The sequence below is a fragment of the Athene cunicularia genome (assembly GCF_003259725.1).
Source record: "Athene cunicularia isolate RWA chromosome 11 unlocalized genomic scaffold, athCun1 chr11_part1, whole genome shotgun sequence".
NCBI lineage: Eukaryota > Metazoa > Chordata > Aves > Strigiformes > Strigidae > Athene > Athene cunicularia.
Genome location: NW_020799113.1, coordinates 18,058,467 through 18,085,190, shown reverse-complemented (window position 1 = coordinate 18,085,190; position 26,724 = coordinate 18,058,467). Strand labels below are relative to the sequence as shown.

The following is a 26,724-nucleotide window of genomic DNA, read 5'->3' as shown; positions in this document are numbered from 1 at the left end:
CTAGTCTCAAGACTCTAAGTAACTGAGAAAGCTGAGTAGTCTAAGACTAATTAACAGAGCAAGTAAAAAGCGAAGACCATTAAAGATTCAGTTATTTGAAGCCCAATCCCTTGAAATCATGGGAAAAAGGAAGTAAGGAAAACTTGTCAGGAGTGAGGATTATAACCTTACCGAATCTCTGTCTTCCATTACCCGCTGGGGTCTGGCAGGAGTGGCTGGGCTTGTACCTTTCATCCTCTTATACTGGGTGAATAAAATATTCATAGTTGCAAGCAGGACCTCAGACAAATTGTGCCTGATCTACACAAAAGAGGGGGGAAAAAAAGGACATACTGCAATGAAGAGCAGGTTGACAGAATCACTACCCTCACTATACGACATCAGAAAACCAAGCAGAGATAACTGTGGTTGATATTTACTCGTGTAACATTCATATATTTAATGGTTATCCCTGCTGTGACTGCACCAACTGGGAAAAAAAGTTACACAGAGTTCTGAGACAGACATGCATAACAGCTGTACCTTCATGTTTGACAGCAACAGTCCAGATAAAACCAAAGCACCCAAATACACACACAAACACTGTCTAGAAGAGAAGTGTCACCCTCCAGTTAAAACAGTTCAAGAGCAATAATAGCCTTCCATTATAGGTCATATGCTTCATCTGCTAATACCCAAATACAGGAGTTCTCTAATTTGGAGGGAAGGAAACACAAGACCCCACAAGTGCTCAGTGACCATTAAGAACATGAAGAACTAAGCAGCACAGTAGAAAGCTTTCAATATTCCGAATTCTTGAATCAAACTCATTAAGTTCAGAGGGATTCAGATCTGCAGATGTCTTCTGCAAAACAGAGACAGGATTTCTGGGTAGGAAATTCTAGCGCTCCAAAAAGCAGCACTAAGGAGAAAAAGTTGCAAGCCAAGAGTCTACTTGTACGCATGCAAAATAATCCCATCCTATTTCCCCGTTAAAGAATGATGAGACGATAAGGTTTTAAGATCCTTTTAACAAAGCAAAAGGCTTTCAGAAGATAAAACCAGGAGACATTACTCACTTCATCACTGAAATTCCGGAAGGCAGCAACTCTCTCCTCTACGCAATCTTGGCTGAGAGGTACAAGCTTTAGGCGTTCAATAATCTTCAAAAAAGTAAAGCGGGAATCAGGGTAGATAATCAGTGTTCTATGTACCATATATTAACAACATATGTTTTTGAAGTGTTAACAAAATGCTCCTGATTCCATTCAAGAGAAATAATTTCATTGTTATTTATTGGTTTATCTTCTCACTTTGTTGAGTAGCCAGAATATTTTTTTCAATGTCTACAAAATAGCTCCAGAAAGATCTTCCTGATTATCAAGTGACAGGGAAGAAACACACTGTTAAACTCCTATAGCACTGCAGCATCTTCTAACTCATTAAATATAATTTTTTGTTTTAAGTGCTGTTATTTGATACATTCTGGGCTTTCAAGGGCATTAAGAAGGCTGCACTTCAAACAGAACTCTTGAAACTTACATCAAAGGCCCTGTCAATGTGACCAGCGTGGTATTCATCAAAAAACGTGATTAAGTCTAGCAGAAGGTAGAATGTGGAGTCAACGGATTTCTTTGCACTTATTCCCTGAGCTTTGTACCTGAAAGAAATTGTTTTACAATTTTATTGTACAAAATGGCAACCATTTATAAATGTGCTCTTGCAATTCTTGGAAGTGGAGACATCAAGCACAAGGACAGAAAGCATCCAACAAAGGACAGGCTTAAATTTTCCTCAGCCAGGAGGCAGAATTTTCACAGGTTGTGGGTGGCTTTGTTAACATACTTTTATACACTTCTAGTTTTCCATCAAATCCAGCATTTGTTTCCTTTTAAATGTTTACGCTTCCCATATTCATGGGGAAAACAGTGACAGGAACTAGAGACCTGCAAGGCAAGCACTGTACAAGCACATTTAACACGCTGTTTTACAGCGGACAATTCTCCAGCACAACTGCCTGCTCCAGGCAAAAAGTTAAGACTTAAAAATGGATTAGATGCTTCTGCATGCTCTCTCTAGCTACACTTGCTAGATGAGTTGGAGAGCTGCCTGCTCTCACTCCTAACAGCACAAGGTCAGAAATGAGCTTGTTCCTCAGGGTGACAGTAAGAGTGGTCAAGTGCATGGTACACACTGCACTGCTGCAGAGGAGGAAGCCAGAGAGCCTCTTGGCCTTTTCTGTTGGGCATCTCCCCTCTTCCAAAAACATCTCAAGAACTCACAAGAGGAAAGCTGCATTGCTACAGCACCGTCTGTGGTATGGTATGTAAAGAAAAGCCCTGTATTACATTTAACTGGCAAGAAGATGAGCTAATCAGAACAATTCTGGCTTTGCAATCATGAAGGTTTGCAGCTGTAAAGTGGCATTATTGAATGGCAATATTTAGTTCTCTTATATAGATCAAAGCAAGTAGCAAAACAAAGCCCTTCACAGCCTTTGCTGAAGCTTAAGCTCAAGACATAGGTTTAATTCTCCTTAATGTCTGCTACCAAATAAGTCTCTCGCTAAGTCAATACAGCACCAATTTTCACTCAGTCTGAAGCATGACTAAAGAAGGAAAGGCTGACTGAAGGAGTGACTGGCAAATGCCACTTGTCAAAAGAAAGCAAAGGCCTCTGACTGAAATCAATGCATTGCTGTATTTGTCTTCCCCATTTTGAAGTGCCAGCAAGTGTGCTTTGTTTATTTTTACTCTCTCCCCACCAGAATGGTTGAGGAAAAGCAGTAAGACATTTCTCACAGGTACCCACATATTTTACTCTAGTAAAACATAGGAATTGTCCATGGCAGTCACTGTGACAAGATGTACCAAAAGAAGATGATTTTAAAAATCCCAAAGCTACTTTGCAATTACAACCTTCCAAAACCAGGTTATTCCTAACTTCTACCTGCTAAGGAATCTTGAGCACTGTCTCTCAAACACATGTCCTAATTAGCACACCACTGCAGGTGACATTCCTTTTGGTCAATTCCATTTCTCTTTCTTTTCTAAAGGCCACTCTGCACTTTCCTAAAGTAACAAGCTGTGGAAATGGGTCCACTGGTTACACTCTCCCTTTTAGTTTTTGTTAAAGCAGCAGTGAAATAGAGTTTTCAGACAGCTACTGAACTTGCCACTCTGCTGTTACAACACAGAATCAGTGGTTTCCTAGCACTCTCAATACTATTTCAAACAAGTGAATTGTGTGCAATGATACTGCAACTGTTATGATATTTTGCTTTAAAAAAAGTAATCTAAAGCATACAATTCATTATATTTATTGCTCCTTAATAGCCTCTGTCTCCAGCAGGCAATCCTAAAATTCCCTTTTCCTGATTCACCTACAGATAAAGCTTCTTGCCAAATTTACTTGACCTGCCCCTGAAGATTATGTTTCTGGTTTCAATACTGCAAGCCATCACAAGCAGGACAGGGTCAATCTGTCTTCCTGAATGCCACAGTCCAGCCAGCAGAAACAATGCCAGGAACTAATACCCACTGAACTGACAGCCCCAGGTCAGGGTCCAGGGGAATCACCCAGTCCTGTCCCCTCATCTTACCTCTCAGCAATGGAATGGGCCATGTTCTTCAACCGCTCTTTGTTCGACTGGGGAGTGCCGATCTGAGGAACAACAGGACTGAGGAGCTTGTTCATCAGTTCTAAAACTTTGTCAGGGTTCTGTTGGTATTAAAGTTACACACAAACAGAAGGAGCATGATGAGACTTAAGTGTTTTAATCTCATTGAAAAAGCAGAAAGGTCTCATGCAGTGGTGGCTAGTGCAAGCTCAGAGATGCCTCCCTCGCACTCAGAGTCAAGATCATATTAGCTATGAGCAACATAATGCTGCTGACCCATGGGAAAAAGTATTTTGCCCTAATTTTCTTCTAAAACAGTGGCTATGGTTGTATCCACTTTTATTTCAAATATCTATCAAAAGGAAATAAGAGTACTCACTATAAAGCCCAACTATTTCAGACATCAATTCAACATCTATGAAATTGGAAAAGCACAGTCCAAGTAAGCAACTTCATTAGTCAGAATAAAATCATGCATGGGGCAATCTCTTCAGAAGACCACTTTGATCAAGAACCAGGATGTCTTACATCAGAATGGGTTGCAGCACATTCCATCTGGCCTTGCTCACTGAAACCTCTGTCCATGCAGCCAATGCCTCTGCTTTAACAGTAGCAGAGATAATCTGCTTGGATAAGGACAAATCAATCTCTGAAGTGAAATTTAACCTTCTAATCACAGGGAGAAAGTTCGGAGAAAAGTGATGAACCAGGTACATATTTAAGGCAGCACACTGAAGATATTTACCTTTGCAAGGTCATAGAGTTTTGCAGCTTCTTCAAACAATCCTTTATTTTCTGCTGCAGAAGCCACTTTATTAATAACGGGTTTTGTGTCATTTGTAAACTTGTCTATCACTCCAGGCTAAAGACACGAGACAAAAACGAAAGGAGAGAAGAGAAATCAGAATGCTTAAAAACTCTTGAATATTCTGTCAAGGCAATGAATATTTTACATGTTAAATTATGATTAGAATGGCCTGTACATTTCCATGGGAACACGCAAAAGGGACATGTTAAAAATAGAAAGAGCTCTTGTGAGAGAGACTTTCTCCAAAATGGAGAGAGCACTGAGACATCTGCAGTTTCTAATTCATTCAAAATGACCCAGATAACAGATCAAATTCTAAATTATTTTAATTGCTGATGACACATTACAGAGGAGATGAAAATACAAAAGACTTCAGTAAATAATGTGCCAGGGTCTCCAGAGATGCTGTTTGTGTATATTGGCATGACAGGTTGCAAGTGAAATCTTACATAGATAAATGAAAGAGTGACAAGACTTTTAAAAGAAACAATAAACACAGGTAGAACAAAAGAGAGGAAAAGAGTCAAGGACTTTACTGTAGTTCAGAATGTAACAATAAGACTATATGTTCTAGAAGAATTTATTTTAAAGCTAAGATTGCTGGTTTCATACCAAAGAAACACAGTAAGACAGTTACATTCAGAAGGAACTGAATACAAGTTAAGAAAACAGGATTCACCACTAATGGTTTAATCTAAAAACTATCCATTTTACAAAGAACTGTAAGATTAAAAAATACCTGTAAAGATTACCAAGTTACCTTGCTCTTGTGTGTGTCTCACTGCTTTTAAACTGACAAAGACATCTAAAAGAAAATCCTGCCAGAAAGAACTTTTTTCTTTTTTTCCTTTTGTCAGTAGCAATGATTGCAACATAAGCCCTAATCTTAAAATTACAATTTAAATGATTCTGGACTCTACTAAGCTTCTAAAGCACAGAAAGCTTCTAAAGTTGCTGCAGCGAACAGAAAAACTTCATTGATTATCCTGAATTTTAATAATCTGCACACATTCTCCTCTTTTCAGGTGAAACCTTAAGGTTTCCTTTATCTTCTGATCATGTAAGCTTACATTTTAGTTTTAGATTACTGCTTTTACAGCAGAAGTATGATCCAACACAACTAAAAATAGCTGATCTTTGATCCAGTACTTACCCTCATCTACATGGAGAGGACAGATCAGTTGTGGCTATGCCTGTGGTCTGCTAGCCCTTGCTCCCTAATTACAAGCATTTTTAATGGGCTGCAATACATTTATCTTCTGAGGTAAATGAGGATACTGTCATGTAGGTAGTTTTCACACACACACACACACACCCCTCAATTAACAGAACAATCTCACACCCACTAACAAGCAAGCCATTTTTACTAATGTGTACTGAACTCCATTTCCTACTGTAAAGACAAAATTCTGACCTCACTGAAGTTGCCTGATGCCATTTGTTCCTTTACTATATCAGCTGTCCACAGGGACAGCCTGCCTGTGCTTTGTGACCTGCCCCTTCTGTTAGGTCATAGATTATTCTGTACAAGAATCTCATGCTTGGAGAACTAGTATGTAATTCAAACACAGCAATAATTTGGCTAGGTATCAAGATAGCCTTGTGACTACCTTGGAAATCACACATAGTTTGCACTTTTAATGTAAAATATAAACCTAAGTTGTCAACTCACCTTCCTGCTACCATCGTTTTCCAGCTTTCCAAGAATCATGTCAAACTACATCCACACAGATGTAAAGTAAGAAAAAAGGAAACAGAAATAGAGAGATGAATTGCGCTTACTTCACAACATATTAAGTACAAAGATGCAGTCATGGATGAATGAAAACCCGTGATTATGTCAAAATTATTTGTATATAAACAACAGGCAAAAGGACATGATTAACTATCTTAAAAATACGGTCACTGTGAGATCTCTCATCATCTAGGCCTGCATCAGGCAGAAAGTAAACAACTGTTTAAGACTGTCCTGCCTAATAAAGATTTCAATGAAGAAATGAATTTCAGTTTAAGTGAGGAAGGCAAAACACGGCCAAACATACCTCTCTGCTTTCAATAACTAGTTCACTAATGCAACACAAGAACATATTCTCTCCTTGGCTGTCCTTGTCATTCCTACAAAAGAAAGGGAAGGAGGAAGGTAGGCCTGTTTGAGGATTTTCCAGATAAGAATAATTAAGCAGTAATAACTAGGAGAAAATCTAGAGACCTGTATTAGCTCCTACCTGAGAAAGTAAAAATACTGCAGAGCTTCCCTTGGATCTGTTGATTCAAACTTACGAGTGTAAAGCATCAAAAGCCGCACAAAATTTAAACGCCTGATGCTAGGAGGGTCACCAGGTTCATGGCTTACTGCAATGTCAGAAACAACACCGTCAGAGAATCAATCTAATGCTAGGAAGCATTGCTCTGATCTTCATCTCAAATTAGTCAGAGCCATGACCCAGAGCTCTAATGTAATTAAAACAATTAAATACTCCGGACTCACATAGCTGTGCACTCTGCCCAGAAGATTTCAGGAGCAATTTTAACTCAAACAGGACCAATGCAACATGAACAGCATGACAACGCAAGCGCTCTGTCCGGAAGAGGAAAGCAATTGCAGCTTCAAACTGTGCTGTCAAGAACAATACTTGGAAGTAGAGGAAAGGCTGCTGGTTCACTGCAAAATGTGATTCACCTAAAAAAAAACCAAAACAAACAACAAAACAACAACACACAGTGTAAGTGAAAATGATTTTGCAATCAGAGATCACTGACAGTGGATGCTTCCTGTCAGAGTGCATCCCTATTGTTTATTCAGTGCAAACAGAAATAAATATACTAGACAAAACTGAATACTTAATCACACATCAGTGGCTTATCTGTAACTGTTTCACTGCAAAATAACACAAAAACACACAGCATAAAGACATATTCAGGAAGAGAATAAGCAGTTGCTCAAAAAAGTTCCTTTGTTCTTTTCAGACAACGAACCATCAACTCTGATAGACTGCAATAGATTCTCTCAAGGCCACAACTTTTTGTCTTCATTTGGTACAAATAATGTTAAAAACCTGGATTTTCCTACTCAGTGACACCAATGGTAACTTATGGTGGTTTTTTTTTTTTTAATATATTTTTATCTGGCGGTGAGCAATGCTACAAACTAGAAGTGCGTGGAAATTCAATTCCGTGGTTTGGATAGTCCAACTCACTTGATTTTGATTGACTGGAAGATGATTTTGGGAAAAGGTACTCTCTTGGGCTTTGGATGTTCCTAAAACTTTCTGAAGTGGAAGGAACTGTGATTTGGGTCCCCAAGAATATTACTTGAAACAAAAATTTAAGGGAAACAATGAACAATGGATGTGCACAGATAAAAGCCTTGGAAATACATGCCTACATTAGGTAAAGATTTTTTGTTCTGTATTCCAAAAGCTGGAAGCTTTGCTAAAAGACCCTAGCAAATTTACAGTGAGAGAAAACAATCCATACTCTAGTATGGATAAAGTACAAATAGCAGCAGTGTTGTTCATAGAAAAATATTCACTCTCCAGATTGCTGGGAACACACAGGACTCATTCTTCATGTCTTACTGAAGTCTGCCATCAGGCAAGCAGGCTGTCCATGAACAAACACCCTAAAGACGCTTGTCACTAATGGAGAGCTATAGGGTTTTATGTGGAGTCTGGGGTTTGTCTAATAACAATTGCAAAGTGCCCTAAGCAGAGAAGCAGAGCCCCGAGTAACAAATCTCTTTGTGGTTTCTTACCATAGTCTTCTAGCAGCTGCTTCTGGAACTGCGATAATGTGAGTCGGTCTTGTGGAGAACTCGCAGCATCATCATCAAAACACACTTGGTTCAGCTAAAATACACATCCAAATAAAGAAGCACAGATATTTCAACTTGAAATCAACCTTGAACAAGGGATGCACTCAGAAGATATTTGTTCCATTTGAAGCCTCTCCTAAGATTTGACCAACTGACTAGAAACTGACTTCTAGCTACAGTATCAGGTCCATCCATTGCTGGGAAGCAGAGATCTCTAACATAAGAAGAGCAGAAATCCACACAGATATAACCCAGGGGTCCTTTTCTATCTGTCCATCCCATCAAGCTTCAATGCCAGAACTCCAAATACTCACTAAGTAATAATTAAACCCAGTATTTTTTTTTTTTACCCAGCCTTAACAAACACATTGTTCTATTCCCTCTTTCTGGTAAAGGAGAGAAATGGGTACTGACCAGTATCTACCATGCCCCTACCAAACCTGTAAGGACTTTGGACTATAGAGGCATTGACAGGGTCGTCTTCTGCCAGCTGACATCAACATTTCAGCCATAATCCATCCAGAAAGGAAAAGTCACAGGACTCTCACTGTAGCAAGCTAACACTACTGTAAAAACAGCTGACAAAGATCAGTGTCAAATGAGGAACATGACACTTTCAAAGACAAGGGTCCCCAGATTAACAACTGATAGTACAGAGGGTAACAGAGCAGCCCTGGGGTTCCAGCCCCCTCATTATCTGCAGGGTCAGGTCACAGGTATTAATTACACTGGTGCAGTGTAATACCAAGCCTGGAAATAGCAGAGGAGTACAGAAGTGCAACACCACTTGGACCTGTCCTTAAAATAAAATTTTTAAAAGATACAAACAACACCACAATCCCACCACCACACTCACTTTTATCCAAAGATAATCTTCTGTTTTATCAGCAACTTCACTGTGATTATCAGTAATGTCACAACGGCCAATAATACAATAAACAGCCCTTTTGTACGGGTCAGTGTTATTTCTCAGAGCTCGTCTGTAATGAAGACGCAGTTTATTTTCTGTGGCAGGAGATAGTCTAAGGGAAAATAAAGATTGAAGGAAAAGACATGAAGCCTATCTTTCCCCGTATGAGGAAACCCAGATACATATCAATGTAAAAATTGACAGCAAAGGCATGACGACAGTAAGCATTGGCCAGTATTTCTTGAATTTTCCAGTTACATCTGTAGGTAAAAATTTTGCAAGGGAAAAAAAGTAATATCAGATGACAGTCTCTTTACGTGTCCATTAATATTGTGGTAGATGAGCTATTTTCATCTCTGCTATTTCATCACTTCAGAAAAAAAGAGCTCACAGTCTCTGGAACTCTTTGGGTTTGTAGCTAACAAGTGAGCAGGTCGTCGTACCATGAAGTCTTTTAGGAGAGACACTTCCATCTGTGTCATTAAATACTGTCATAATGTTCCTTGTCATTCTATTTCTTGTACCCTCTTGTAGAGAATTTTACAGAATTGAATCAAAAGTGTTCTCCTAGACTAAGACACTGTCAAACCTGTAGGCAGAGTACTTTTTCATAGCTGCAATAAAAACAAATCAATTATACTGTATCTCATTAAAGTGTTTGTAATGATAGTGCCTTCACTAAGGTTTCTGGAACAATCTTACTAAAATGAGCACTCCTAGATATTCTCTACAAACCAGGTTAATTTACAGATGAATAACACAGCATACACTACTCGGTAAATGGCATTTTCCTTCCCCGCCCTCAGTTTGTCTTTAAGACATACAAACTGATGTGTTCCTGCTCACACTTTCAGACCTGAAGAGAGGCAATACATTCAACATATTGCAGGATGAGGGCTTCCCACACGTGAGTGAAACTGTCACAGGCTGAGGTGGGATATTCACGTCCTGGCAATTACCTGGGCCCCCCAGTTTCCCCTGGTACCTTAGCACAGTGCCATTCCCCTGAAGGGAGCACAGCCGTAATGCAATGGCTGAGCATATGCTTGTTTGAAATTCACTGCAAATGGAAAGATAAACAAGATAACCTAAAACACCACAGCAGAGTTCAGAGGACACCTTAAGATGTACTAACTCAACTCCTTGAAAGCACACAATCAGTAATTTGGCCAGTGGTCTCTCAGGTGATGGATAGCAAAAACTGGAAGAGGAGAATAAGCACAAGAAAGATGTGAGAGCAGATGCCTCTGAAGGTCTCTAACAAACTCTACTTGCTTTTATTGTGTAGCATGCTTATGAAAACAGGTGTAGTCCAAAGCATTTCCCAAAGAAAATTCAACTAAAATAAGCAAAGGGGAAAATAAAAAGACAGAGGATTCATGGCAACAGGCTTAATCTAACCTACTGCATGCAGTATCCTTACTATCACACAGAGCAGATGCTATAGTAAAAAAGCAAAGCTACACCACTATTTTATTTTTGAAACGTAAGTCTTTGCATATTTTCAAACAACTCTCTATGGAGATTCCTAGACTTCAAAGCCACAAACTAAAACATGCACACTTCTTACATGTAATTTAGGTAGGTAATAAAAACACCAGGCAGCCATCACCACCAGAAGAGACCTGAGCTTCCTACATTTCTACCAAGCCACTGATTATTTCACTACTCCACAGCAATTCCCACCCCTCCCAAAGATCTTCCCTAGTTCCCAATTACCTTCTGTCTTTACTGTGCATGTACTCCTGGAACCAGGTTTTAAACTCCCCCAGCTGGTGCTGTGCCCGTTTCACCACATGCATGGCTGCAGTCAAATCTCCACAGCGCATGCAGTAGTAAATCAGTGCCCAGACAGGATGGCCTTCCACCTCACCATCCTGAAAATAAAGAAATAATTTATTTTTTTTTAAAGGAGCATATTTCCTTATCCTTTGCCTCATTCATTATTTCTGCCCTTATACCAACACACTGATTTTGGTAAAAAATTCTGTTTGTGTTACAGAAGCCAGAGATCATGTGGTTTATGTCCCGTGAAAGCGATGCACATCCTAGCAGCAAATGATGGGACTCTTCTGCTGCCCAGGTTTCAGTTCTGAGGGAGGTTATGACAATCCCAGAACTAGCATATAGATAACCTCCCCACCTAGGAGGTGGCTTAGATTAGACCACTGAGATATTAACAATATTTGCATCGAAACAGGAAGATACCAAACTAAACGTGGATCTCAGCAGGTAAGAAAAGGACAGCTAGGCTCAGCTATGTGGTCTCCAGTGCTATAATTTATTATTATTTAACTTTAGTTTTTCAACCTAGCCTGCCTATCTGGTAATTCTGTAGGTGCACAGCTATGTACTTTGTTTTATGTGCAGGTGAGGAGGATTTTATTCAGATTCTTAAATAAGAGGCTCAGGCTACAATTCAGATTTATTCATTACATATGTGTCACCACCTTAAAATAAGTACAAAAAAAGAGAAAAAGCAAGACAGGGAAATTACATCATATTTTAATACTTGCTTGCTGATGTCTGAAAAGATCACCAGAATAGCCTGTGATTTCTAGAATTTAGAACACAAACACCGAGCATCACCATGCTTCAGGACTAGCTCTGAACTCAAAAGTGATTTTTGTCTACTATCTTCCATTTTCCTAATGAAAAATTACGGAGAAGGAATAAGAGCTTGCTGTCCTAAAAGCTGTTTAAACAATTAAAAAAACCACTGGAGGTTGCACTGGCAGGGCTGCAGCAAACAGATTTGTATTATTATTTTTAGCTTAGTCCCTGAAAGTGATGGACATACCTGGAGACCAGGGACAGGTGCGGGGAGTTTGATGTTCAAGAAGCTGCGGACTAGTTGGTAGGTCCCTGGGACTCCACCCAGCTGAGCCTGGTGCAAGTTTCCAAAGACTGTCACAAAGGTGTAATTTTTGTAACTGAAAAAAAAAACCACAAGCAAAACAAACATGAACAGACTGAAATATACTTGCATATACAAAATACACTTTGCAGATACAAAAATAAACATTGCTTTTCAGATACAACTGAATTGGCAATATCAAGCAAATTACCTTGATGTTCAAACACTATCATTACAACAAAATGAGGCAAAAACTTGTCGATTTAGGAAGATCCTTGCATTCAGCAGTCTCAAGATAAACAATGTTTGGAGCCTGTGGTGTACTGCTCCAGGTTCAACTCTATTATGAGGTTCCTCTCATTAGGTTCTCTTAGTACTAAGCTAAACTCAATTACATAACTGGCAAAAAGCCTTTCCACCCTAATGCTTTAATTCTCAATACTGTCACAAACAGTTAAACACCACAGATATGTTTGTCTTTCCTCCCTGCCCTATGGACAAACACAAACTTTAAGGCCATGGACTTACAAGGAGAAAAGCACAGAGATAAAGGGAATTTAGAGGAAAAAAAAAACCTGGTAAGGGCAGTTTGAGAACACCTTCTAAAATAACCCATCAAAGCCTTTAATAAAGGCAGATCAACTTGACAAATATTCATGTTTAGAAGAAAGAGTTCTGAAAGCCTGTAGGCTGAAGGAAGTCCTAACAAGCAGCAGCAATAAATTACATGAAGTTCCTTTTTACTCTGCAGCACACAACAGACTTGTGCACCACCAGACCATAGAACTGAAAGGCTAAACATAGGCAAGTACCAGCCTGTCTTGATAACTAACATTATGGCCGAGTTAAGCACATGCTCCTCAGGGCTTAAGATCACAGCTGCTCCAAAGCAACTAATGCAAGAACAGCTGTGAGCTGCACTACATCTTCTCCTCATACATGTGAGGGGCTGGTGAGGCATGGAAACACACCAGCCAATTCCTGCTAGGAAAGAAAAGCTACAAAGCAAGGCATGGTATACAAAAAAAAAAAAAAAAAAAAAAAAAAAAAAAAAAGTCAAGCCTGAAGGGCCCAATTTCCACAACTGGGAAGGTTGGTGGGGGAATTATATGTAACTAATTCCTAATTTCAATTAGCAGTTAATGGCACTGTGAAAATTTAGCAAGTTGGATATTTGGCAGATCAGTTTAAGAGTCACTGGCTCATCACACAGTGCTGAGATTGAGGAAATGGAAATAGAAAATCCTTTCAATGCGTCAGTTCATCTGTGCAGAGGCAGGCACACCGCCACCACCCCTTGGTGACAAGTGCTGATGAGGTGTGGCAACCAACTGTCAGGGGCCAGGAAGAAACTGTGCCAGGAGGTGAAAACATCTCTTCCCCGTGTGCTGTATCAGAGCACAGCACTTTCCGTGCTCAGATGGCAGATCTACATCCGTAACAAATGCCCACGCACTACACTGCAGTTATTGTTTGCTTTGCACTGCTGAACTTGCCCGCTGGCATTACATCAGCGGCTACTAGATAAGAGACACCACAATATCCACACATGCAGTGAATAGGTAATAGGGGCCATCCGGGGTTTCAGCCTTGGGGTGCTCCATAGCCTGCAATTCTCCAAGCATTTTCTTGGTCAAGGAGCTTAGGCCCCTGTGACACTTGCTGACACAGACTGTAAACCACTTCTCAGAGTCTGAAATGTATACCTTGATGTCTCAACTCCAGCCTCTTCAAATTTTACAAAAACCTTTCAGTGTAGAAATGGCATGATCAGAACCCAACTCGTTGCACCAGATTTGTCCCCAGTGCTGTGTTCACTTCCTCCCAGCACTAGTTCCTAACAGTGATCAGCAATCAAGAAACAGAGAAAAGGGGATTTTTTTTTTTTTTTTGCAGAGGGGAAATAGATCTCCTTCCACAAGTGAAAAACCTTCACATAAATATTCTATATCTGTCAGTGAAAAGGGCAACACAAAAGAAAGAATAAAAGGTCTTTGCATTTTCTAAACAACCTCCCCATGGATTCAAGGCCTTTTTAACTAGAGTATAAACCAGTTTTATACTCAAGTGGCTGCTCTAAGCTCTGCAGAACAGAAAAGACAGGCAACAGACGCTTCTGTAAGCAGCCAGACATAGCTTATTTGTTTGTGTGCATGACAGTCATTCTGGCTTATTATTAAGGAATTCTATTACAGTGTGGTACCCAGAGCATTCACCTTACCTTTGTTCTAGGTAGATCAGAGCTTTCCTCACAAACTCCATACGCACCTCCATGTTGATTCGGACTTTCAAGGCATCACTAGCAGGAACCAGGGTAACATCGGTCATTTGTTTCACCATGGCCCACATCTCAGATATGTTCTACAAACAAGCCATTCCACGCAACAGCACTTAGTACAGAGCTGAACAAGCAAAACTGTTTTGATCTATATGTTGTTTTGATGCTTCAGAAAAACATAAAAACATAAGAGTAACATCTCTTTAGATTTGTAATGGAGATACTGGATGCAGTCATGAAGGTAAGCCACTTGTGCCCTGTAGAATTCAAATTGCCCAGGCTCCTCTGCATAATTCTTGTGCAAGACAATAGCTATAAATATTGCACCTGCAGTTGTCAGCCAGGATCGACAACGATTTCTGAAACTAGCCTGGGTATTTGGTGCTCAGACTCCTTCATTTCCAGCTCGTACATCCCACTCAATAAATACCAGCTTTCCAATTGCTCTGGCTGCCATTGCAAATCTGTGCAACCAGCTCTGATGAGAAATATTTAAAGGACACTGACCACCTGGACAAAGACTCAGGTCTGAAAAAAAACATTCAAAGCCATGCAGGTCTGCTCATTCATAAGGACAAGATCGTATCTCCAGGACTACAGTATCCCTGCTGAAACAGCCAGATACTGAGAAGTAATAGCGCTGTTCGCTCCAGCAAGGGCAGGTGTTTGATCTTAGTGCTTCAAAGCAGCAAGAACTTTCAGACTCACCGTGTTGTCCCTAGCAAAATGAACAGAGTTCTTCAAAGCAAAGACACACACCTGTAATTCAGATCTGACTGAAGCATTTGCCCCTCAGTTTCTGAAGAGCTTTTTGCTCTCCCCATTTCCATAGCTTTTTCATGACTTGACTCTCCTGCAGTATTCTCCTCCAAACATTTCTCAAAGGTGGCCAGGTTTATACATTTGCTTTTTTGGGGTGGATCAAGGCAATGCAATTAAAGTAGTGGAAAAGAAGAAAAGCAGGCAGATCACCGGTTTAAAGTCAATCCTTGGGGCTTTATGCTTCGCTATGGGAGCCCACTTCAGCTCTAACAGGTTCTGATTGAAACCCCTTCACCTACAGCTAAACATATTCAGAGGGTATTAGGAGACCACATTCTGAAAACCAAACACAACAGAACCCATTTAAAATGAAAAGCAATTTTTTTTTTCCTGACAGCTCATCACTCATGATGGGACACCACAGTGAAACCAGGTTCTTCTCTTCCTCACTGTGTTAAGAAATTTTCATCACGATTAAGTTTATCACAGGTGGACCCTACTCTGGTATTGGTTCTGCATTTTCTGTGGAGCTGTGATTGATTTTTTTAAATTTTTTTTTTGGTAATATCAGTATTTTTCCACCAATGTCAGCAGGCTGTTAATCACAGCTGAAAACAGAGTAAATACATTTCCTTATGTTAACTCACTGGCAGTACCTTATCATCCAGTTCTGCAACAGCAGCACAAAGGTCCACCAGGTTAGGAAGCAGATGTTCATTCACTTTCTTCTCATTATAAATATAAATCTGAAACATTGAAAGTAAGCAAGTTTAGCACAATACATATTACTCCCCTTCCCCCTCGCCAGGCACAGTAGCAAGATCTGAACCAGGCTTCAAGAACAGAGTGTCCCCAGCAAGTCCCTTCTGCTTCACTCCCACATTAGCTGTGTTTAATCCCACACAAGAGGAGTAGGCATCAGCAGCACTTCCACAACACACTAAAGCCCCAGGCCTGCCTGAAGGTGGGCAGCAATCCAGCTGTTCAGGGGTTTTGCATGGCAAAGCACTTCACTGAGTGCTCTGCTGGACTATCTGCAGTTAATTGTTGGAGGATAAAGATTCAGAAGAGACCTGACAACTGGATGGCTGTGATATTCCCCTGCATGGCAGCCTCCTACCTACTGACATAAAAGAAACAAGAATTTTTCTGGTTTGTGGCAGTGTTCAGGGAAATCTGACACAGGGAAATGAGTACAGAAACCTGGCCCTTCAAAACCTGCCCTTAAACATACACACACAAACCCACTTTGATTTAAATCTTGGTCTTAATTCAGCTTCTTCTATTGTTTATTTTACTCTCAGCCCAAAGACTTTCCAGCTATGTCTGAAAATAATCTCTTTCAATGCTAGAAAGGTGGTGCCATCGTACTTTAAGTCCCTTTTGCGTGCACTACTTCAACATGCCCAGCGTGCAAAGAAGATGCATAAATTAGGATTGCAACCAGGACCTAACATCAGTGAAATCACATATGTGGATTTCACCATGTTTCTGTGAAATAGTTTCAACTATCCATGAAGAACGATTAGTCACTTCAATGTAACGATAAACTGATGATAAGGCTGAAGATAAACTGAAACAGCACGGGCTCCAGGACTCCTAACTACTCACTGAAACCATAGGAGCCCCATACTGAGTGCCAAAATGCAGGTATTTGTGCACTCAAGCAGGGTGATGTTAAGGGCAGCTCAGCCAGGCCAGCTTCTCCAAAGGGCTTGCCAGGAGCACATAGTGACTGCACCAAGCATTTTTGGCAGCAGAAGCCTGGTCACGGGTGCCCTGTTTCCACGGCACATCGTGAGCAGCCTGCACAGAGCCTGCAAAGCTGATGAGAGCCCACCTGCCCAGCCATGAGGAAGACATAGTGACTCTGCAGCTACTCCTAGAACTAGTACTGATAGAGAAGCTTCCCATATTCACAAAAACAACAGGTAATAATGTTGATAGCCTCAAAGTACACATACATAATTATGCTACAAGAAAGACTCAACGCAGGAATATTACAGTCAATACAAGAAATTACTGTACTATTAACAACAACTAAATCAAATGTACACTTTATCAGCACAACCATGCACCTTATTTTGTGATTCATTTCTTCAGTTACCATAACTGAACGCAGACATAGAAAAACAGATGTACAAGCTGCTATCTGGCTCAGCAAACACTGAGCCAATGCACACAATAACAGTAATTGTGTGCAAATTAGACAACGCTTTGTCTATGTTGTTTCACATATTCCATTTTGAAAAAAATCAAGTCCTTCTCTTTCATTTTGTTTCCAACAGTGCTGGTAAACAGATCATCTCAAATAACAAAAGTAACAAATTGGTTATGTGAAGGTTTATCAGTTTTCACTGAAAATTTTCAGAGGGAGTCTAATGCTACCAGACATATTAATTCATAGCTGATACACTAAAGCTTCTCCTAAGCAATGCCATTAAAATGGGATATAATTTGAAAAATATCAGGATTAAGACCAGCACAGTTTTTCCGACATGCACACAACAGAAGAGCAATCTTTCACATGTGAGAATAAAGGGAATATAAAGTCTTCATTTGCATACCATTACGCATTAACAGTAGTTCTAAAAAACCTTTTTTTGAAAGGTTAAAAGCTTCAGTTTACTATACGAGCAGAAATGATTTCTACAGACATATATGGTCTTCAGGATCTCCTTCTGACAAAAAAAATCCTGTAGCAGGTGAGTACACTTCTAAAAAGTCAGGCTAAATTTCTGTATTTTCCAATTGCATTTTAGCTGTAGGCAGATATTTTTATGTTTTACTTACCATATATATCTTCTTACACAGTATGCTCACAGATCTTTATTCCCCTCCCTAATAGAAAACAATGTTTAACTATGTTTTTCCATTTCCACTCACCTGACGAGCATATGCCATCTCCACACTGTCCAATGAGCTGCGACCTGGAGGACCCAACTCACCAACATAGCTAGGCTGTTTAACGAGAAGCATATAAGAAAGCAAGAGGTATAAAATTACTGTAGTGCATTTTACCAGTATATCTACTCCTAAGCAAAACCATGGTCCTGACAGAACTAAGAACAGGGTTTTGAACTATCTAGAGTAAAATACATAGTCTCACTGCAACACTCCATTATCTTCCCAATTTACCTTAAATTTTCTGAAGTGACTGAAATCCTCCTTATTCAGTGCACAAACCAACCATTAGCTCTCCAAAATTAGGAGTTCAGTGTCTCTCAATAGCATCTTATAATTTTAATTCTTTCCTTTTGTTTCTTGAAAGGTTGCTTATTGTCACATTAGTGTCATGCTGCAAAGCATCTAGTCTAAACCTCCACCACAGGAAGGACACAGAATTCAGTGCAGCTCAAACAGATCCAGTCTAGCAAATCTAACTCCAGTTTTGTCCCAAGGACCATGACACAAACACAAAGTGAGACTGCAGCATTCAATTATCTGCTGAAAAGTGCCCCACTGCTGGTCTGCTGCAGGAGGAAGAATGATGCTGGCAATATCCTGACCTGAAAAAAAATAATCATCTTTCTACCCACAGACTATGCTAGGATTGAGATATTTTCAGTGTAGAGCACAGAGGAACAGCTGATGGAGTCATGGCATGGAAAATTTGTACTCTTATGAAATTAAAAATATCACATGCTGTAGTATAATGCTGCATAAAGCTATTCTTGTAAGTGTTCACTACAAATCACAGGTATGTTTCAGTATAGCTACCACTGAACACAGATGTTCACCACTCTGGATAAAAGAATACTCCCAGTTTAAGTATACAATACTGTCCAATGTTTCCTGCTCCCTAAAAAAGCAATTCTTCATTTCAGCATCAGCACTGCAAGTCTTGGGTTTGAAAAATAAAGTGCAATCATTTTAAAGACAGATCCCTTTGAGGTAAGCAGTCTTTTAATATCAGCTGCTTCATAAGCAGTGCTACAGCCACGATGGTCTGAAGATAAAAGCAAGACAAGCTCAGTATAGAAGCGTAATATTTGTTATGAAGCCAACTGACATAGTTGGGGCAAGCAAAGAGGAACAGACAGGCTTTCAGAAAAGCAAGCATGTTTTCAGGTCTGAAACTGAAGCAACAGACTTTGAATTTCAGACTTTAAACCCAAAAAACTCATTTGACTCTCCCCAGCATAGCTGGTCTGGTAACAAGATGTCACCTCTCTGCACAAACCTTGCTCGGCTTACTTCAGGTGTCTAGCTTAGGTAGAGTTATAAGGATCCAAGATGGTTGTTTACTTTCACCAGGAGAGAGGATGCAAAGCACATAAGCTAAATACTGAAAGCAGCTGAGCAAACACTGAGAAGGGGCATTGCTGTGCCTTGGTTTGGTACCATATAACTCAAGTCCATCAATATACCTCTAAACTGGAATCAGTAACGTTTTCTGAGATAAAGCAAGTACATCCGCAGTTTTAAAATTAAGCTTTTTACCATCAAAGGTGGTTATGGCTAGCTGCAAGTCCTCATTAGTTGTTACACTGCACCTTAGCAATACTGTCAAATACCTTTACTTTTTGTTACATCAGTTACCCAGACTGTCAGTACTTTATTTTGTAGATAGGATCACCTTCAAGCACTGCTTAAGGACATGCTCTGGTTTTTCCTGGAAGAGTTCAGTTAAATGTGACCAACTTGCTGCCTGTACAAACAACATAAAGCCCAAATGCAATGGAAAAGTAATTGTTTTCACTTTCAGTTTAATCAGCTTTAGAGTTCAGCTTTGCTGATGACTGTCAGGCCGCAGCACAGCAGGATCAAGGTTCTTGCCATGACCTGGCTTGCATGGATTTCAGGAAAAGATCCAAGAAATGGGTAGCTTTTCTCCAGGTGGTGTCATCATTCAATTTCTTGTTTCAAATGAGGACAAAATGCTGACCGGGTCTTCCAAAGAATCTCACTTTTTTTTTTGAACTTTCTCTCTCACAGAATCATTTATTCCAACTTTGAAATGAAATAATACAAGCGTGAACTCCCAGACATGTTACTGATCCATCTATACACAGAATAGTCTCTCAGTCATTCCCAAACACTTTTAATTTTAATTTGATACCAGTTTAACCCAGGTTATCTTCTATTGTGTAGGATCTCCCGTACACTCACGAGCGTATGTTCTTGCAATGACAATGGCTATCCACTGTCCTAGTCCAGGAGTTTTGATCACAATTTAAAATTTAAAGACAAAGCAACAGAGTTAGCTAGGAATTTATATGTGAAGATAAGGACATTGACCTCTGTTGAGAAATTATAAAGAACTTTGTTATGTTTGTGATTACTGCTTTCTGCGTAGAGTACAACATTTGAGTACAGAATTAAAAAAATGCTCAGTTGTGTTTGTCTCTGATATAGTGAAATATAAATGAAGTTATCAAAGATGAGCCTGGACAATCCTTCAAAATTAGTTTATCATTGCATTAATTCTCAGTAATAATGCTATATAAATTATGTCCAACCTGATTATAAAAATCAAGCAGCTACATTTAGACCTCAGGCAGTATAAAAATGCCTTACAAAAAAATCAAAAGAAATCCCACTTTTTCTTTTTGCAACTGAACTTACACTAAAAATATTCTTCACAGTCACTCTTAATGGATAATTCAGAATCATTTGCATTTTTCTTTCAGTGCCAAATCATCTGACACAAATTCCTTTAAATCCACCTAAAAATGACAAATTCTTTGTTCTAAAGAACAAAGAAGCTGTTAAAGCAGGTTTCCTGGGAAACAGACATGGCAGAAATAGCGCTTTGCAGCCTTCCCCTATGCTGTGCCAGATAAATTGCAGAGTTATTTAAAGTACTGCTAAATTATGGACGTTGTCATTAATTACTGATGAGGTTTCATCTTCTAAAGCAAGTGATGGAGAGTACATTGTTACTTAGTGTCACTTCTCAACCAGTGCCCAAACACCAGAAACATAAGGACTGGGGCTTTGTTTTGTGAATCTGGTCCCTTTTCCTCCAAAGAGCATCCATGTGGCTGCTGCTCCAGAGCAGTGTGTGACTGATGGGTTAAAACCTACAGGTAAGGACCTGAATTCAAAAGCCTATGTCTGAAACTAAGAAATAACTGCTCTGGAGTTTGGGTTTTCCTTTCCTTTCTCTAATTTCAATTTTACCCTAACCATTATCCTTTGAAGATCACTTCTAACAATCTGCCACAGCTGAGCCCTGCCATGGTGAAATGAAATTCTTTAAATGCCCGCTACCAACTTGGGACTTCAGCAAAGAGAAAATTCAGGAACTCCAGAATTTGTCTTACTTTTCTTTCCTATGCCAAGAGCCATGGAAGCAAGCTTATTTCCTAATTTTTTCCCCATCTCATAGTTGCACTCTGGCTTCATCTTTAAATTATTAAACTTAAAAAGAAGCACTGGCTCACTGAACTGTCTTGTGGCTGTGCTAAAAGGAAATTTCAAACAGAAAACTAAAACAGTGAGTCAGCATGGGGAAGGTCATTTCCACTCTTCAACCTGAGTTGCAGAAATAGAGCGCTGCACAGGCAATCCTTCTGAAGCTGCCAACCAGCAGCTGAAGAAGCATCCCCTACAAGCTAAGGGGGGCAGCAGGAGGATATTCTTTAGTGACAAGTCACAACTTATAGTTCTCAAGCAAGGAAAAGATTATGAAAGTTGTGTTGAGAACAGCAGCTAGGTGCATACGAGAACCACTGTGTTTCAGGTCAGGTTCTTAAGCTTAACTGGAGCAGCAAAAGAAAAAACAGAAAAGTGGGTGATGCACAAAGGACTGCAGAAGTGCAAGTGCACACACACACACACATCTTTCTGCATCTCTAGTCTGATGTAGCTAAAACGGCTTGTGCTGTTTCTATCAAATATATTTACTTCTCCCTGCCCTGAATTTAAATCTTTCCAAAACATTCTTCAAAATTGTAATATTTATTCTGAATACTATCCATTCATGAAAGCTGCAGCTATACTGCACTGCCATCACGTTTTTATCTTTTAAATTCATTTCAAAGGAGTCCTTCATTTGTACTCAGCCGAGCATTCAGCCTCACTTGCACACCAAACCTCGTGCATATAGAGATGCATTATTCATCATCCTCATATGCATATGCACATTCCTCAGCAGAAGTCTGGGCAGACATTTTGTCTGCACTCCAAATGGCTTGGCCAGTCGATGTGGTGAATAACTAGGCAGGAGACTGAGCTGGAGAAACACCATCAAAATACACTGTGGTGCAGTGGGGGAGCAGAAAACGTCTTGCAGTCCTTGGGATTTAAGGGATATGAAGACATCAAAGAGAGGGGCAGAACAGAAACAAAGAGTGACAGTGTGCATCAGTCACTGTGGGAGCGGGCTGTTTGACAGCAGGAGTAAAGAGCTTGGGGCGGGGGTGAAAAAGAAAAACCTGCAATAAAAGGACAAAAGAAATGCCTCAGCACCTAGTGGAACAAGACTCAGAACAAACACCTTGAAAGCACAGGTGCTTGATACCTTGAAAACAAACCTCAGGCTTTCTTCCCTTTTCCCTCCCAAGAAGCACCTTTTTATTTAGCTCTGTCTTTCCCTTACAGGAAGGTGGCCAGGCTGGAGGACAAGGGGGAGCAGAAAAACCTAATGGCAAGTCCTGTGCTAGGTTCTTGAATCATGAGCTTTGCCTGTTAATTGGTCTTATTTCCATGAATAATGTGTTGGTATTTCACTCTGCCCAAATTAGCTTGCCCAAAGCTTGAGAATTGGCTCGCAGGCAGACCGGCCCCCTGCTGCGTTTGGATCTGTGCCTTTTCAGTTGATTCTCCATCTCCAGAGGATATCAATTAAACCTCTACTATATTCTACAGGCTGTGTCTGTTTGTGTCACACACACACAAAAAACTTATTTGACTGGAACAAGGCTTTAGAAGAACAACCTGCTGTGGGGAGGTTAGATAACAGGCTTTTAACACAGTAGATGCACTTCAAACCTCTCAGACCTTTGACTTCTTGAGGCTAAGACTAGAATATATCAAGGATTTTAAACGCTCTTGAAATGACATACTGATACTACAAGTGCTTTGAAACAGAAAGTGGAGTATTACTAAGTGATAGTGTATACTGAGTCATTCATGGACAACATTCAAGAGGGTTTTTTTTTCCCCTCCTTCCTCCCACCCACTTGGTGCTTGGCATCTCAAGTGCCAGCCATGGGCTGAGGACAGTGTCCATTTGACATTGAAACATCAGAAAAGGGTTTTTACCTTTTCAGAGGAGTTTATTAAATTGCTTCTGCTAGCAGTTAATATCCACACTTCAAAAGGAAAACCCCACACCCAAATCAAAGATGTTAGAAGCTATCAGAATAGCTGCCAAGTCTTCAGACTCACATCCTAAAATAATGGGATAGCTGTTCCTAGTTTTAAATTAATTCAGCCTGCATTATTTAGCATTTCTAATACTGGAAAGCTGGACAACCTTCTGAGATGTCACAGTAAAGTATCAGTAAAATACTTTCTGAGGAAGACAGCTTCTATAAAAAGATGTATGCTAACTGGGATTAACCTATATTTAAAAGAACAGTAATCAGAAAGGGACATTTCATTAACAACTTTAATTATTTCCAAATCCCTATACAGGTCATACCCCATTAACACCAAGGGCTTTTTATTTTAATGTACTTTGCAGCTCTGTAAGTCATTCCAATGAACAAGAAATTTTTTTTTTTAGAAGGCAGGGCTGGAGAATATGGCTATAAAAAACTGGGCCTGTTCTCTGGCCTGAAAGCACACCAACTTGCATTCCCCCACCCTCTATTGTCTCTCCTCTCAAGGTTACAGTTTTCATGGAGCATTGTGCAGGGGTGGTGATGTAACTCTGCTGCTACACAGATCCCAGCTGATATCTGATGCCTCCAGCTCGGAGGGGTGGAGTTCCCAAAACTCTGCATGTAACTGTATTTTACTCTACTCATGTAACCAGAACGCTTCCATTAAGAGAATAAACTGAAGTTTTAAGTTGTAACATAAGATGAGGAATGTTTTAAGTTGCTAGTCAATACCTTTCCACGTTAAAAGTGGGGTCAGCCTTGCCCAAAGGATTTGGTCACTACTGGATTTACCTTCAATTGCTGAACCCTAAAGGTTTTATCACAAAATTTTAATCTGCACTGCATAAAATAGCAAAGTAAAAGGGAAAGCATATGCCTCTTTTTTGGGTTTGGAGTTGGTTGGGGTTTTTTTTTTGAATATTCATTTGGTTTTGCCAAGAAACCTGAGAGACTTCATCAGCCTCCTAAGAAAAGCCATATATCATGCCTATCACACAGTGATAAGGGAAAAGAGACACTAAGCCCTATGTGTGAGCAGAGTTGCACCTGAGAAACTGTCTGGTGTCACTAGTGCTGCAAAGGTTTCTTGAGAGTGAAGTTCACCCCAAAGTGTTTTCTGCCTTCTCGGTTTATTGACCTAATATGTGTTAGTGACTAAGTTTCCAGCTTCCACACACATTGCTTAAAACATAGCTTCATCAACATGAGATCCATTGCCTGTTCCTATCAGCCAATGAAAACAAAGATAAAGGTTTGATATTTTGCTAGACAATGCATTCTGCTGGTCACAGCTGTTCTGGAATTAAATAGAGATTTGGTATTTCTCATTTCACACAGTTGTAGCTACAGAATAATCCAGAGGTGGTTTCAGCAGAGCTAGAATGCCAGCTGCGTACACGCCATGCGTGACTATGCAGTGTTTAGAAAAACAGAGTTACCTCATTTTCCTGGGTGAAATCAAGAGCATCTTCCCCTGATGCAAGGAGAGTATGAAGAATCCTTTGTTTCACCTGTTCCCATTCAACCAGCATTGATTCTCGGTGATACTCCTCAGCCATAGCAAAAGTCTGTTGGTGAAGAAGAACAAGAGCTAAGGATCATATAGAAACACCAAACAGCCTAGCTCTGCTATTAATAGACCAGCTCAAAAATGAAACAAAACCCAGCAACTAGATAAAACAACCAGGTCAACCCTCAAGAGCTAACAATGTGCTGTATAATATTTTAATAGGCTTCCTGTTCAGGTACAAGGGGATTCAGAAGGTAGGTGTGTATGGAATTAAGACAACTCTCACATACCCCCAGCTGCTAAAGCAGGGAATCTGTCTCTTCCATAGTACCAGGCTGCAAATAGACAGGCAGCTTGCTTTAATTTAGCAGCATGCACACAATATCCAGGTCATCACGGATCCATGCGGTTTGTTGAGAGTAACTTCTCTAATGGCAACACTTTTCACCTCCCTGGAGGCTATAAAGGTTTGACTTACTGCATTCTTAACAGAGATGTGCGTTTATTGCTCATATTTCTTTTTCAGGTCTTTACTAGTAATGTTTTTCTTTAAATGGGAAATACGGTACAATAAAAATAAAAGCATTAATGCAAATTAACCAGTGCCCAAGAATCAGGAAGTCTCTCTCATCAGGAACATAACTCAGGAAAGCATGTTGGAAAATCATATTTCAAGAAAAAACGTCCTTTTACCTTTAAAATGGCTGATGTGCCATTGTCTTCAGATCCAATTAGGGAAAACTCATGGAAGGAAACAGCTTTTCCCTCAACATTCCTTATTTTGACAATAGCATTAGGATAGCAGAGATGCTTCACTACCTCTCCTGTTATCATTGGGGTAATGCTAACTAGCAGCGTCAAGTATACCAGGACAGGAAATAAGAATATTTCTGCTAATTCTAAATAGGGAATAAGCTATATTGAATTTTTCACTTTTCCTTTCCCAATGTTCTCAGTCTTTTGCATAGCTTTGTGCTGCAGTCTACATAACTAAACGTCTCGGTTGGCTGAGTAAGTTTTTCATCTCATTACAGTCCGCTGTTAGGATATTGTCAATTAAGGGGCAAAACATTCCCTGGTATAAATGAATTGATAAGAGGCAGTGACATTTGGCAAACATTTAATTATGGTGCATACATGCAACTGGAGCAAAAGATTTGTGTTTCTTTGTTTCATTATATAAATTTACTTTATACTTTCATGGTAGAATATAGGTCTTACCCTTACCTTCACTATAATAATTTCAACAGGGTTTTAAATATGCATCAATAATTACAGTATAATTATATCTAATTAAAATAATTTAATAATGCTTAAGTACTATATCTTATCATTGGAAGAAACACAGGCTCAGTTCTAAACTTGACGCCCTGAGTGTACATGGAGGGAAACAATTGTAACATAAGTACTAGGAAGCATGCAATGACATTCTCAGCAGCAGTTTTAAGACAAACAATAGGAAACATTTTTCCACACTGCATAATTCAATTGTGGAAATCACTGCCCCAGAACACGACAGTTACCAAAAGCGTAAATAGATTCAGAAACAGGATCAGATGAATTTCACATCACAAAACAACTTCCAGCTCAGAAAATCTTCAAAACAACTACTTGCTTGAAGGTGAAGAGACTTGAGATGAACAGGGGAAGGCTGACTGACTTTTTTTTTTTTTTTCTTTCTTCCTTACAGTCCAAGTACTGGTTCCTTTCAAGGGAATAAAACCAGACTTGGCAAACCCTGAGCCTAAGCGACAACTCTTACTTTCTTACTGTAGCATTTTCCTTTGTACTGCTTAAATACATTTTTTTTTTTGTTATATGAGAGATTCCCTTTGGACAGTGTGATGCAGTACAGCATTTTGGCTCTTCAGGACAGTGTGATGCAGTACAGCATTTTGGCTCTTCAGGACA

General features: G+C 39.8%; 1 protein-coding gene across 6 annotated transcripts in view; it reads right to left on the bottom strand.

The window, feature by feature from the left end:
- NUP93 (nucleoporin 93) overlaps nt 1-26,724 on the bottom strand; it is an 81,160-nt gene that overhangs the window by 5,148 nt on the left and 49,288 nt on the right. For all 6 annotated transcript variants that reach the window (XM_026856619.1, XM_026856618.1, XM_026856620.1 and 3 more), the window contains 17 exons: nt 24,743-24,871; nt 17,914-17,988; nt 15,684-15,773; nt 14,209-14,348; nt 11,931-12,063; nt 10,850-11,007; nt 9,077-9,242; nt 8,161-8,254; nt 6,895-7,086; nt 6,632-6,758; nt 6,449-6,521; nt 6,079-6,123; nt 4,344-4,460; nt 3,581-3,699; nt 1,522-1,639; nt 1,059-1,142; nt 172-300 (listed from right to left, as the gene is read on the bottom strand). In XM_026856619.1, coding sequence (XP_026712420.1) covers nt 172-300; nt 1,059-1,142; nt 1,522-1,639; nt 3,581-3,699; nt 4,344-4,460; nt 6,079-6,123; nt 6,449-6,521; nt 6,632-6,758; nt 6,895-7,086; nt 8,161-8,254; nt 9,077-9,242; nt 10,850-11,007; nt 11,931-12,063; nt 14,209-14,348; nt 15,684-15,773; nt 17,914-17,988; nt 24,743-24,871 — 1,989 coding nt within the window. The remainder of the gene's footprint in view (nt 1-171; nt 301-1,058; nt 1,143-1,521; nt 1,640-3,580; nt 3,700-4,343; nt 4,461-6,078; nt 6,124-6,448; nt 6,522-6,631; nt 6,759-6,894; nt 7,087-8,160; nt 8,255-9,076; nt 9,243-10,849; nt 11,008-11,930; nt 12,064-14,208; nt 14,349-15,683; nt 15,774-17,913; nt 17,989-24,742; nt 24,872-26,724) is intronic.